The sequence below is a fragment of the Genypterus blacodes genome, unplaced genomic scaffold, assembly GCF_046128005.1.
Source record: "Genypterus blacodes isolate CSIRO-AG114 ecotype Tasmania unplaced genomic scaffold, CSIRO-AGI_Gbla_v1 ptg000063l_1, whole genome shotgun sequence".
NCBI classification, from domain to species: domain Eukaryota; kingdom Metazoa; phylum Chordata; class Actinopteri; order Ophidiiformes; family Ophidiidae; genus Genypterus; species Genypterus blacodes.
In genome coordinates, this window is record NW_027466875.1 from 729,195 (window position 1) to 742,366 (window position 13,172).

The window sequence follows — 13,172 nt, forward strand, 5'->3', positions numbered from 1 at the left end:
TGGCGTAGGGGGGCAGGAACTATTGAACTGACGCTAGGCGATCACAAGAAGATGTCGGACAATGCTGACTCTCCAACAGAAACGCCAAAAGAGGAGTCACAGCCACCGTCAGACGACTCGGCGATAAGCGAAGACAAGAAAAAAAGTACGATGACTTTTTATATCGACATTAGGCTCTGAATTAGCGTAGGAATGTCTATATTTACGAATGTTGCTAGAGGGTACTTCCGGGTGTTTGGCGTGTCAGATAATCGACAGACGCTTTGTCCAACAGAATTGCTGGATGTGTTTCGTCTGGCCAATGACATGACAATTACTGAGTACTTCCGGTCTGGATGATGCTAAAGTTCTCCAATGCTAATGTTTACCGTAACAAATTGTCATTTACATAGGGATGCTGCATTACAGTCATCTGTTGAATAAGTCCGACGTTAATAAAGCCAATGCTACATAAACTGTACGGGACGATAATATAAGAAGGATTCCACCTAGCCCTTTAACTATACACGATGACACAGTATATAGTGTCTTCTCTGTGTTTTGACATCATTATGTGTAAGAATTAGTGGATTCGATTCCCTTCTTTATCAGCTCTATCTAGGATTTCATCATGAATGGTAAATTAAATGCGATTAAGTGAACGTTTAGTAGAGTGTCTTCCGAAAAGATAGACTTCAGTCAAAGAGAGCACCTGCTTGTTTAGTTAATTAATCTACAGCAAAGGTAGAATGATTATCTGTCTTCCTCCTTGAAAGCTTTCTTAAGTGCCATGTTCATGTGATGTCATCGTGTTGGCTACATGTAAAGATATGTAAAGTAGAGTCTGTAGCATGTCAGCACAGTGTGAAATGTCAATCTATTGTGTAATGCATTGCTTGTATGTCTCTCATGCATGCTGGTGTACTTGTTTACCATTATAACTTGGATATTACACTTGCTGGATCTATAATGTGTCTCTTAACAGTGTTCTCTAAGGGTCAGATTGGCCTGGAAAAGTCTAGGTGGCAGCCACTGTCTCACGTTGTGTCCTCTCTCTCTCTCTCTCTCTCTCTCTCTCTCTCTCTCTCTCTCTCTCTCTCTCTCTCTCTCTCTCTCTCTCTCTCTCTCTGTGTCCAGTTGATGTGCTGTTGAAAGCAGTGGGAGACACTCCTATAATGAAAACAAAGAAATGGGCCGTGGACAGAGGGAGGACGGTACAGTCCCTGGCTCAGTTCATCTCTCGCTTCCTCAAGATGGATGTCGGTGAACAGCTGGTGAGGGGCACATTGATCTACTTTCTTATTCCTCAACCAAATTGTTTGTGTGACAGTAGTTTGTAACACACACGTCTGCTTTTTATGCTTTACATAATTACTTTTAAATGTTTCTCTCTCCTCAGTTCATCTATGTAAACCAGTCTTTTGCGCCCTCACCAGATCAAGAAGTCGGGCTCCTCTTTGATGTAAGTACTTAAGAGACAACCATTTTAAAGCCACATGTGTAATGACTGCTCATTTTACACAGTAGTAGTTATTAATTAGTAATTAGTAATTGAATTGAGAATATGGAATTAGTAATTAATATAAGTAGTGTATTGCTGTAATTTGTTAGGCCTTGGTGAAAGATTGTTACAGCACTACAAGTTATCAACAAGCTGTATATCATGTGAAGCAGCGGCCAGCAGAGGGTGTGATGAGATGGAACATTTGTCTCAGGCAAGACAGACCTCTGGCCAAGTTATGTATCTGCCCTGAGGAAGTTTTGTCTTAGAGGATCATGTAAACATCCTGTGTCTGTTCTTTATTGAAATGATTAAACATGTCTCTCTCTCTTTCTTTCTTTCTTTCTTTCTTTCTTTCTTTCTTTCTTTCTAGTGTTTTGGCAGTGACGGCAAGCTGGTTCTACATTATTGTAAATCTCAAGCCTGGGGTTAACGTCTCTCTCTCTCTCTAACTCCACTCTGACTCTCCACTTCTCCTCTTTTCTAAAGCTCTTCTTCTAACATGCACCAATGCAATGTTTTTGCTTGTTTGCCATTTCTTTCCTTTCAGTTTTTATGTAAATATGTTGTAAATAAATGATAGTGACTATGTAAAGCTGTCTCCTGGGTTTTTAAACATCACATTAGACACCTGAAGTGAAACACTGAACTTAGTGGGGACAGGAATCGGCTTTGCACATCTAACATTCTGTTAGATGAGATGAATCAGTTTTATTCATCTACATTGCGTAATCATTAAATGACTGAAGACAAATGAGTGATATTTAGGAGCGTTTGAGTCGGGGAGACGTTTTAGTAAGGATAAGTAAGGAAACGTGACTATGAAGGGATGGAGGTAGCCGTGGAGTAGAGAGAGGGGCCACTACACACACACACGGACGGATTTAGAGGGATTATGTGATTCGGGATGGGTTGTGGCATAAATTCTCAAGAAAAGACAGGAAAGGGAGTAAAGTGGTGTGGCGGCAAACACTCAGTCAGCCTCTCCATCTGACAACTGCCCCAAAGGATGAAAGGAAGGCGAGCAGCTGGAGAGGTAAGAGAGACTACGGCTCACCCTGTCAGAGCAGCATTCATGATAGATGTAGAAGGAAGACACGAGGAGTAGGTGTGTGAGAAATGTACTGTAGCTGGAGAAATGTAGGCGTTGTTAGGTGTACGTAGGTTTGGAGTGTCGGAAGAAGTGAGAAATGAAAGTAAGTGACAGGTTTTTGTTGACGGTAAGGTGATTGTTTAGTATCTTTCTCATTGCTTTCATTTCTTATTTAAGCATTTTTGGGTGAAGCTTTCCTTTTTTTCCGATTTCTAATAAGTGCACGTGAAATTCGTAGGACTGTTAATGAATGATGAATTGAATCTGTATGACAATACCCTGATATTTATGGCAGATATCTGCTTTTGTTGCTTGCTTGCCAAAGAGAAATCTGAACTTTAAACGTGAAAGGGAATTGAAGGACGCATTGAATGAATTGAATGAACTTCAATGTTATTGGTTTTGTTTTCACTTGGTATCAATGCATGACAACACGTTCTTGTAATTTATGTCAGTAACTACATATGTTGCTACTTAACTACGTTTTTAATGAATGAATTGAAATAGTTTGACTTTAATAGCTGATGATGCTATGATTGTCAGTGTTATTCAGAAACCAGCAGCTTCGTCCTCATCGCGTGTTAACCTGTGTTCTGTTGCATTTCAGGGACTGTGAGGTGACGTGGGGGGGGACGTCATGTGACAGAGACAGACAGTGGAGATGGTCAGAGTGGGTTTCACACTGAAATACACCGAACACAAACAGATTAAAGCAGATTAACAGGGATTACTAACAGAATTTCATTTAGATGTGTGGTTTAATCATAATTTCATCAAAAATGTAATCTCTTGTTGAGAGACGGGGTCAGCAATCAGGAGGATATTAGCCTGGATCACACATCACTCACTTAACCATGAGCTCTCTTCATTAACTCATCTAGAAAACTGCAGGTGTTATGTCCACTTTAGACATACAATAGTATTTTAATACATATACAACCATTCTCATCTGTCCCATTCTGACAGGATCCTCTGTCTAATGAAGCTCAGAGGGGTTGAGGTCAGATAGAGGTGATGCTGCGTGGTCACCACAGGTCCTGGCATCCCACCTTTCTCCACCACTGAGACTTATCATCCACCTAAATCCCTCCTTGTTCCTTTCTTTGTTCCATCTGTCCTTTCTCAACTAAAGGCAGCGTCCTGCGCTCCCTGCACTTGTTTCCTCCTCCTTCCCTTTTAATCTCACTGTCTTAAAGCATCTTTTCTCTGCTCTGTTACATCACACTTATGTTTGTTTTCCGTTTATTCTAAACCTGGCAGCTCGTCTTCCCCCTTCACTCATCTGTAGTCATTCCCTTGGTCTCTTTTGTCTCCTTTGTGCCTTACTCGCCTCCCTCTGGCTCGACTCCTCCTTAGCCCAAGTGGCCATGTTGGAGCATATGTCCCGTCGCTCTCGCTCCCTGCTCTCCTTGACCTTGACCTCTCTGGCCCTGGCCCTCTCCATCCTGGCTATCAGCACATCCTACTGGTGTGAGGGAACACACAAGGTGGTGAAGCCTCTCTGCCTGTCGCCTGTCAAGATGAAGAACTGTGGTCAAAACAACAGTGAGCCTTACACCACAGGTACGGAGCGGACAGAACACACTGCCTCTCACCTCCACCGTACACACATTCAGCTGCACCGTCCTCAAGCTGTTTACACCCATTTCCAAAAATTGATACCTCCAATGAAATTACTTAATAACCCGATTTATTACAAAAGTGCTGATCTTTGCACTGTGTCCTCGCATGAATACCTCCATATAATCTGACTGGAAGAATAGATGGTCTGTGCCTCTGTTTTGATGTTTTAATCTCTTTCTGCCTGTAATATCGTGGCACAGTGAAGTAAGAGGTTTGATATTAATCTGTTGAGTGTGAGGATGCGTCCATGGACTCTGCATGTGTGTGGCATTTACTTGTTTAATGAAAAATGACATTACACGTCGACTTCAATACTTTATTCACCATCTAAAAAATAATTTCCATAACAATTTTATCAACAGATATGCTTGATCCGTGTTGAGATTAATATTTTATTCTTTCACTCTACGTTCTTGGTGTTTGAGCATCCCTTATGCTTGTGCTGCCTGTAAAACAAAGGCATTTACTTTCTAATGCATTGTAATGAGTTTCAACACATTAGGAAGAAATGAAAGTCATGTCCATTAGACTCAATCTATAAACAGCTTGTGAAGAATGAGTGAAAGATTCTTCTTCTTCTTTGCCCTCAGAGAGTCCCACTCAGAGCCCCCTGAACCGCACGCTGTCTCCAGCCAGGAGGGACGAGTTGGCCAAGATCAGACAGAGGCAGATAGCCAACGCAGTTCAATACATCTGGGAGACGGGGGAGGACAAGTACACTTTCAGATACTTTCACACTGGCTTCTGGGAAAGCTGTGAGAAAATCAATGATGGTGAGGCCAGATACCACAGTCGCTCACTTGTACCTTGTTACTAAAGTAATTCATCTTAATTTTATGTCCTTTGTCAGAAGTTGTTTATACATCCAAATTCAGTTTTGAACAGAAATAATAATCAGCTCTATCCTCGCTTTGTTCCGATCTATGAACTCTGGCGGCAGGTGAGAAGTGTCGCAGCTTTATAGATTTAACTCCTGAAGAAACACAAGGTAAACGGCCAACCAACAATCTAAATAATTAAATGACCTTCTCTTCGTCTTCACTCGGGTGTGTTATGTGTGTTTGCATATGTTGCAGGGGTGCTATGGCTGTCAGTTATTTCAGAGTTTACATACATCGGGCTGCTGGGGATGGGCTTCTTGCTGATGTGCCTGGAGGTAATGTTCTACAACAAGGAGATGCACTCGTTAAAAATCAATGCCTTTGCAGCGATCTGCACTGTGTTATCAGGTGAGACCTACTGCATTCCTCCCTTCTCAAATCAATCTATACTCTCTCCTTGGCCCTCTTGATTTTTTTGGACTTACCCTTATTGTTTTCTGTCTCTTTTTGGTGACTCATGCAGGTCTTCTTGGGATGGTGGCCCACATGATGTACACCACTGTCTTTCAGATGACAGTCATTGTGGGCCCTAAAGACTGGCGCCCTCAGTCCTGGGACTATGGCTGGTCTTTTGCGTAGGTGGATGATGATTCAAGAAAGCCCCTGTTATCCAAACATGTGCAGTTTTCATATTATTGTAATCTCAAAGGGATCCTTGATGCCAATGCCAACATCAATGGCTAATGTAGATCATGGTTGATGCATGTCAGATTGAAGAGTAATTCCAGGTGAATTGCACAACCCATAATCACACGCCAAGCCAGTTTGCGAGCACTCTTACCCCTCTGTCTTTACATTAGTAACTCCATTAGAGTTCTCAAAAAGCAGCAGTGACATGATTCTTTACTTTTCTTAACTGCTGTTCTTCTCATCTACTCTCCCTTTAGTCTTGCCTGGGTGTCCTTCAGCTGTTGTATGGCGGCTGCGGTGGTCACACTCAACTCCTACACAAAGACCATTATAGAGCTCCGTCGCAGACAGCGCCTCCGTCTGGAGGAAGCTAGAGCCGCTGCTCTCGCCCCCTCTTATGACGAGGTAGTTACTGGGGGAGGGTTTTACTCCGTCAGTGGCTTATTGCAGTGTCCAGGTGGCATGATTGATGTTGAATGGGCCTCGAATGGAAATGTGACCGGAGTGGGAAATGAAGACGTACCAACGCTGGTTTTAGTAGGCGGATGTGGACCGGAGGGGTGTGAGGACTGTGAGAGAGAGATGGGTGAAATGAAGGGGGACCGTGCTGATTCACCCTGTTAGGGTGTCAAACACAGCCATCAATTTATGGGGCTGAATGTGAAAAAGAAGAGACACTGTTGTGGTGCAGGAAGATGAAGGACAGACTGGAACACACTGCATCCTGTTGGTCTTCCCTTCAGCTTCAAGATCACAGTCACCTCCATGATTTGTCTCTTCACTGCTTGGACTGAGATGATCTTTTTCTCCTGTTGACACCTGATTGGACTGGACGACAATATCCTATATATTTATTCCAGAGGGGCATTCAAATATTTTATAGCTGTAATTCTTCTTCTTTTTTTATTACTTTTTTCTTTTTTTGCTTCAATGTCCCTTTTCTTTTGCCAGACTTTTGGCAGAGGAAATATTTTGATGCTGTGTATCACAGATGCGACTTCCCCATCTTCCCCGCTGATTCACAGACAAGCCCATAAGACAGACACACACTGAAAGATTACAGAGATTTTGCAAAGTCTGTTCTCAGATGCTGAACAGAAGATTATGTGTAAACCAGTAATCCCACCTTGGATGGAAAGAGGAGAAATAGACTGAACTCAGATGTCAGAATGAGTTGGGGAAGACACACACAGGCACGCACAGGCACAGACATCACTGCATGTACACGTACAAGTCAACAGCTACCAACTGCACCACTGTCTAGTAAACACTGATTTAATGTGTATTAAAGTGCAATTTGAGCAGTTGGATTGATAAAGAAGCATCACTTTTGTCTCTTTGTTTCTAGATCAAACAAGGAATTAATATTTTCTACATATAATCAAGTAATTTACCGAAACAAGCTTTATGAGAAAACCTTTAATTCATTGTTTATAACGTACAGAGGACATCACCTGGACTAGAAGCTGTAAGATGATTCCAGTTCTATAGAATCGAGACTAAAGCAGAGATATTTTCATTTATGGTCCTTCTCTTCAGTGCCAAAATCACACTTGAACTGTATATAACAGCAGTACATATTTATCACACACACATGCAGATGTACATATTATTATATTCCCCAGCATCCATATCACATTGAACCTAGTCACTGTAAATACAATCTGGTCTGTATTTTCTTTTTGGCTGTACAAATGTTTTAACACACTATACCTCCAGTTTCCTCAACTTGATACAAATTCATTGACAAATATTAGAAAGACATAAAGTAACATAAAGAAAACTTACTTAAAGAGAGCTGCGACCAAGACGCAGCAGAAAAGAGTATTTACATAGAGGGGTTGAACGGAGGAGGAGGAGGAGGAGGAGGACAGGGGGACATGTCTAAAAAGAGGAAGGAGACTAAGGACGGCATGACTTTATTGTTTGAGTGGCTCGTAATGGATAAGACGCATCGCATTTTCATTCTCGATCACGCCTTTGATGAACTCTCCCTCAGCCAATCGCTCTGCCAAGGAAACAAGGAAGGCGAACAGATGTCACAGTTGGAAGAAGAAACAAGGCGTGATGTAATGATGAAGAGGAGGACACAGTCAATCTTATCTAAGAAATCCAGTGTGATCCTCTGCGTGGGTGCACATGTGTATGTTTACACTGAAGACATGCAACTCTCTGGACGCCGTGAATGCACTTATTGCACGACACTAAGTGATGCTGTGTAACGTGACGTGACGTGTCCCCAGGTGGATTTATTGCTGTTTATTGTGCGTCGTTAAACCAAACAGATTACTGCTTTGCCGGATCGCATGTTAAATGTAATCTTCCATACAGGATGTGGGAGCAGGTTGTAAGGTTTTAAGCATATTTAATCCCTCTCCAGCATATTCACATGGCGATAAGCACAATGACCTGTCATGACCCGAGGAGGCAAAAATGTATGTAACCGTGTGTGTGTGTGTGTGTGTGTTGGTGTGTGTGTTGGTGTGTGTGTTGGTGTGTGTGTGTGTGTTACTGCCATTACCGTTGTCTTTCTTTTCAAAGTACGCCCACAGCTTGTTGGCTCTCTTCTCGGGTGTGTTCTCATCTGCTGGTAGCTTGCTCTGCTCCTCCTTGGGGATCAGCTTAAATATGGCCTAAGAGGGGATTGGGTATACGATGGTGAAAACACGGCAGTGAATTATGGTATTTTGTCTATTGAGCAACAAAATGACATTAGGAGTTGAGAGTTTACCCTCGTAATTGATCATCGTTTTGGCAAATCTATGGTTATTGTCATTAACCCTTACTGAGGATCTAATCAAGTACAAGTGAATCTTACACACACTGATCTGCCTGCCATGTGCTACCGGCTAAAACCATCACGTGTACGTCTAAAACTTACATTCAAAGTAGTCTGATCAATTTCAATTACCGTGGCCACTTAAAATCAAGCTGATTGTAAATACGTAACTGTGCACTTTAGGACCCTTAGGGTGTCCCAGTTAAAGAGGACAAACTCATCTCTCACATTTAAGACACCTAGATTAACTTGGATTAGGGGCAACACACAGGGCAGATAGGGGCTAACCACCAAGGCGTCATCTTGTTTGTCTCCTGGTTGTCTCCTCCACTCCATCTCACCCTTCTGATCTCGTACTAGCCAGACTGGTCCAGGCTGGCAGATTGTACTAGTCATGTACTAGACTAGACTAATATTGACTAACTCTGCCTTCCCCTGCTCATGTTTTTACTTTAACTCTGAAGGCTAAATGAAAAATGACATTAGACGGCTCCAGACATCTAAAACAAATGAGTTCACAGGATTACCTCTCAGTCCTAATGACTTCTGTGTGTTCAGCAGATCTGTACTTGTCTGCATCTCCAAACTAGAGAAATGTCCTTATGTGGTAGATATATTAAACTTCTTCCAGGATTTGAAAATGTAGCTATTTGATGAAGTGGTTGTAAACATGATGCATATAGACTTCAGTCCAGCTGGTCAGGAATTAAATCCTGTTAAGATGCCAACTGGATTTTCGGCTAATCTGTCTAAACCTCTTACAATTCTGTATCATTTATTTTATAACAGAGGATAAGAAACTACAACTTCAAGCAGTCGGAGCCTTTGATCAAATGAAAAGGATGAGAGTAGAAATTTACGATGGTCCAAAATACTGAATATGGGTTCATCTCAGGGACGATCATCAGTCTCTATACTCGATCGCAATACAGAAAATGGACCAGCCTGCATTGTCAGAGAGTCAGACCTGTGATTTTATACGGTAACGCAAGACTTAATTGGGATAAAAGTTTGGATTCAGACCTGCGTGCCAACAACAGAAGGACGGCTTTTCCCCAACAAATAACAATAAATCCTAATTGGACAAACTCTGGTCTCATACTGTTGAATTGGCAGCTCTTGGGTCAGAAAAGTGTCCAGTAACAGCAAGGTGGCATTGGCACAGCTATTGTATTTGATTGCATTACGTCAGGTGTTTTTGTTATTCTCTCTACCCCCTGTGGTTCTGTTCACGATTAATCTCGAACCAAAGAGGATGAGCAGGAAAATGGCTGGATTTTTATACGATAAAACATTAATATAACTTTTCACGACGGCCTGATTTGACATTTTTAAGAATTCATATCTCGGTAAATATGTATGACAAAGTAACACATCCCTTTATCAGCGTGACTTCCCTTCATATGTGGAGGCAGCTCACCTGGCAGATCTCTGTCACTTCTGTCTTGTTGATGTATCCGTTCTTATCTACATCAAACAGAGAGAAGGCCCACTCCAGCTTCCTTGTTGTCTTCCCGGTGGAGGTCATGTGCAGTGCAATGATGTACTCCTTGAAGTCCAAAGTCCCGTCATCGTTGGTGTCAAAGGAACGAAACACATGCCGTGCGTAGCTCTTTGCGTCGCTCTCTGGGAAGAAGCGGCTGTAGATCTGCTCAAACTCTTCTGGAGAGATGCGTCCAGTTGGACATTGCTTCTGAAAGTTTTCATACCATTGGCAGATTTCATTTTCAGTGAACTTGGTGCTGAGCTTCAGATCCTCCAGGATCTCCTTTGATATTGCGCTACTTGTGGTATTTCCCATGGTAGTTGATTTCCACACCGAGTAAGGTGTCTTTCAATGCGTCTCCGGTTTCCTGTCTGTTATGCCAACTCTGTGAGCAAAATATATTTCTGCTCACAGGCTTTCCTATTGATTTCAGAGGCCTGCAGAAGTCCTGTAAAGAGAAAATGATTTACTTATTGAACGCTAAGATTGTTGATATTTCTCAGTCTCAGATAGATGGAGAACGCAGAGAGAGCTTACCTGTGTGTGGTGTGAACAGCTGATGAGAATCGACTGCCTTTGTGGAAAGTAAGAGGGATAAGGAGGGCACAGGCAAACACTCTGCTAACAAGGGCGGCTGGGTTAATTCTGTTAATGCAGGATTTAAGATGGCTGAGCTTTCGACAGAAATTAACTCCCAGGTCCTCTCAGGTCCTCATAATCTCTGTTGGTTCTGAGAATCCATGGAGATGTACAATATAGGGAGTCCTTTCCTTTATTAAGTGACTGACATAACTCCTCATGAGGAATTTCTATGCTTTGTATTGTTTGTATTGTGTGTCTTAAGATGAGGAATGTTAATTATTCATTCATTAAGTCATATTTCTATCATTCTATCTGAACATGCAGGTTTTTCAGTTTCCTTGTAGATGAAACACTTTCATGAAACCGAAAAGCATTTCAGTCAAACTCAAACATGATGCAAACTGGTATACATTCAGAGTGTGTGTTCCTCTCCTAACCGCCCTGGCCGTCTCGCTTTAGGCCTGGCTGCTATTCCACTAATGACTTTTCAGTGGATTTAGCTGACCAGTAACAGCTAATTCTGGACCGCCATCTGTGCCGCTACTTTAGCCCTTTTACGTGTACTCATCCACCCACTCCTGCTTCTATAACCCACCCTGCTACGCCCGCCATATCTCTGCCACCTCCGGCCTTCCCCTCTCCGTCCACGGCCTCCTTCCTGCTGTATGTGAGGGATCATGCTGCCCTTTTTTTCCTCTTCTCCTCTGTCACTCACCCGGCATTGTTTGGCTAAACCTCAAACTTGGATGGTGTTTCCCCTCTTTGTCAAGACGCCCTGTTCCTCTTCCTCTAAGCCTTATTTGTACTTATTTTCCCTCAACAAACGTTTGTCTTACGTTTCTTCATTCCCTTTCATTTGGGTCTTTCCTAGATGGTACAAATCTAGAAACAGAACAAGTGAAATCAACATAACAGCATTTTACCATCACTTTTATCATCTATTTATTACAATCATTATTACTGTCCTCCTTTTCTTTTCCACCAATAGTTTCTCAGCTCTGTAAATGCCCAGTGAGTCCATCTATTGGATTATCAGTGTCCCACTCTGTCCCACCCAATCCAACGCTTAGCCAATTACCATCATCATCCTGTCACTGCCATGCCTGCTAGAATTACCCCCTCCTCTGCACAAAGCAATCCCTGACATATGACCTGTGCACCCAGGCTGTGCTTAATGCCCGATCCAGAGCAGGTGGATTTGTGCTCAGGTGTAGACCTTTGGCATCCAAGCACAGAACTTATACATAACAAAATAATGCTCTAACTGCGAAACATGGTGCTGTAAGACTAAATGTGGATAAATGTATTATCACATGGACTTATTGTACATGTAAATGCTATGGTATGGTCCAGTCTGACTTGTTATCACTGACTTCCGCTCCTGAGATACAATCGATGCTGTTAAAACGTTAGAGAGGATCTTCTCTGTAATTGTCTGACAGCTTGTGTGTTTTGTGTCTTATGTCTGATTTTTATTTGTCTCTTCACTTTTATGGTTTTGTCTGTTTGCTTTTTAGTTTGTCTATTTCTCATAACTGTGAAAATTGACAATAACACGGGATACACTGGCCACATCCCAGTTGGCAGTGGTGGTATTGCTGACATACTCTCTCACTCTGGGTCACATTCACTTATTCAAATACTCTTTGCTGCAAGATAAAATAAATCTGTTTCTGTGATTGTTTTATTTAATTCGACTTTTCTTGAAATTCTGAACTATTTGCCCCCAACAGTGGTGACAGTATTTCCAAAAACCTATTTAACAAACATGCTTAAGGAAAGTCACAGTTAAAATATTACATTTGTGGTCTGTATGTTTTAAAACTTACCACATAAAATGCAATTCACTACCAGATAAATAAGAATTTGGGAAGCTGGAGGGTTTTACAGGAAAAACCCACCACAAAATCCACTCCCAGCCCAAACAATGCCAAAGCAGGACACAACCCAACTCTTAAGAGAGGGAGGAGAAGAGGAAGGGAGTAGTTCCTAGATAAATACAAGTTAATGGGTCATAATGAAGCCTAATGACAGACGAGAGCTTCCTACTGGGCACAAGGAATTAGAGGAACAAACAAATGATGACAACAATCTTGACAATTGTGTCCACCATCTTGTGAGGCCTGTGATGCATTTGATAAAGGTAACGACATACCGGCCCCCCGGCTCCCATTCCTGCTCCCACTGCCTGAAGAGAAAGTCAGCAGCACTTTCAGACTTTCACTGAAATCATTGGTGTCGCTTGTTGACACACGGTACAAATCTGGAAAACTGATATCATAGAATTTATAGGATCATCGCAACAATTTTTCCTAATAACAAGATCCTTCGACATTGAGGTAAGCAGATATTTGATCCTTTACCATATAAAAGATCATATTTTTGTTTGTTATTTTATTATTGTTAATGTTGTCTTGTGTCTGCTGGAGTAAACAATTTTCACTCTTTCATATGACATCTTACAAATAGTAAGGTAAATAATCCTAAAACAACCTTTGCTTTGTTGTTTGTTGACATCATAAACATAATCAAGTCTTCAATTAAGTTTAATGGGAGAAAAATGGATTTTCCTTAGCCTTTTGCTTCAATTTAAAGACATTTAAACTGTTTGCCATGTA

General features: G+C 41.8%; 2 protein-coding genes and 1 long non-coding RNA gene across 3 annotated transcripts; 2 read left to right on the plus strand and 1 right to left on the minus strand.

Moving 5' to 3' along the window:
- The first annotated feature begins 14 nt into the window (after positions 1–14).
- LOC143003956 (uncharacterized) lies at positions 15–1,147 on the plus strand. Its single transcript, XR_012963914.1, has 2 exons — positions 15–145; positions 1,117–1,147. It is a non-coding gene; the product is annotated as an uncharacterized LOC143003956 (long non-coding RNA).
- A 761-nt stretch (positions 1,148–1,908) lies between these two features.
- Positions 1,909–7,002, plus strand: LOC143003953 (germ cell-specific gene 1-like protein). The gene is made up of 7 exons (XM_076154764.1): positions 1,909–3,243; positions 3,540–4,136; positions 4,787–4,969; positions 5,137–5,184; positions 5,273–5,425; positions 5,541–5,652; positions 5,965–7,002. Exons 2-7 carry the CDS (start codon positions 3,941–3,943, stop codon positions 6,329–6,331), a joined length of 1,059 nt encoding a protein of 352 aa, XP_076010879.1. The 5' UTR covers positions 1,909–3,243; positions 3,540–3,940; the 3' UTR covers positions 6,332–7,002.
- A 168-nt stretch (positions 7,003–7,170) lies between these two features.
- On the minus strand, positions 7,171–10,392 carry rcvrn2 (recoverin 2). The gene is made up of 3 exons (XM_076154766.1): positions 9,907–10,392; positions 8,229–8,340; positions 7,171–7,715 (listed from the first exon to the last, which is right to left on the minus strand). Exons 1-3 carry the CDS (start codon positions 10,285–10,287, stop codon positions 7,627–7,629), a joined length of 582 nt encoding a protein of 193 aa, XP_076010881.1. The 5' UTR covers positions 10,288–10,392; the 3' UTR covers positions 7,171–7,626.
- Positions 10,393–13,172: the final 2,780 nt, after the last annotated feature.

What these genes read in the sequence shown, in the direction of transcription:
- LOC143003953 (XM_076154764.1), top strand. Translation starts at nt 3,941, where the DNA reads ATGTTGGAGCATATGTCCCGTCGCTCTCGCTCCCTGCTCTCCTTGACC. An exon ending in GATCTGCACTGTGTTATCAG is followed by an intron (nt 5,426 to 5,540) that starts GTGAGACCTACT and finishes TGACTCATGCAG; the next exon opens with GTCTTCTTGGGATGGTGGCC. An exon ending in GACTATGGCTGGTCTTTTGC is followed by an intron (nt 5,653 to 5,964) that starts GTAGGTGGATGA and finishes CTCTCCCTTTAG; the next exon opens with TCTTGCCTGGGTGTCCTTCA.
- rcvrn2 (XM_076154766.1), bottom strand. Translation starts at nt 10,287, where the DNA reads ATGGGAAATACCACAAGTAGCGCAATATCAAAGGAGATCCTGGAGGAT. An exon ending in AAGTGACAGAGATCTGCCAG is followed by an intron (nt 8,341 to 9,906) that starts GTGAGCTGCCTC and finishes ATCCCCTCTTAG; the next exon opens with GCCATATTTAAGCTGATCCC. An exon ending in CTTTGAAAAGAAAGACAACG is followed by an intron (nt 7,716 to 8,228) that starts GTAATGGCAGTA and finishes TTTCCTTGGCAG; the next exon opens with AGCGATTGGCTGAGGGAGAG.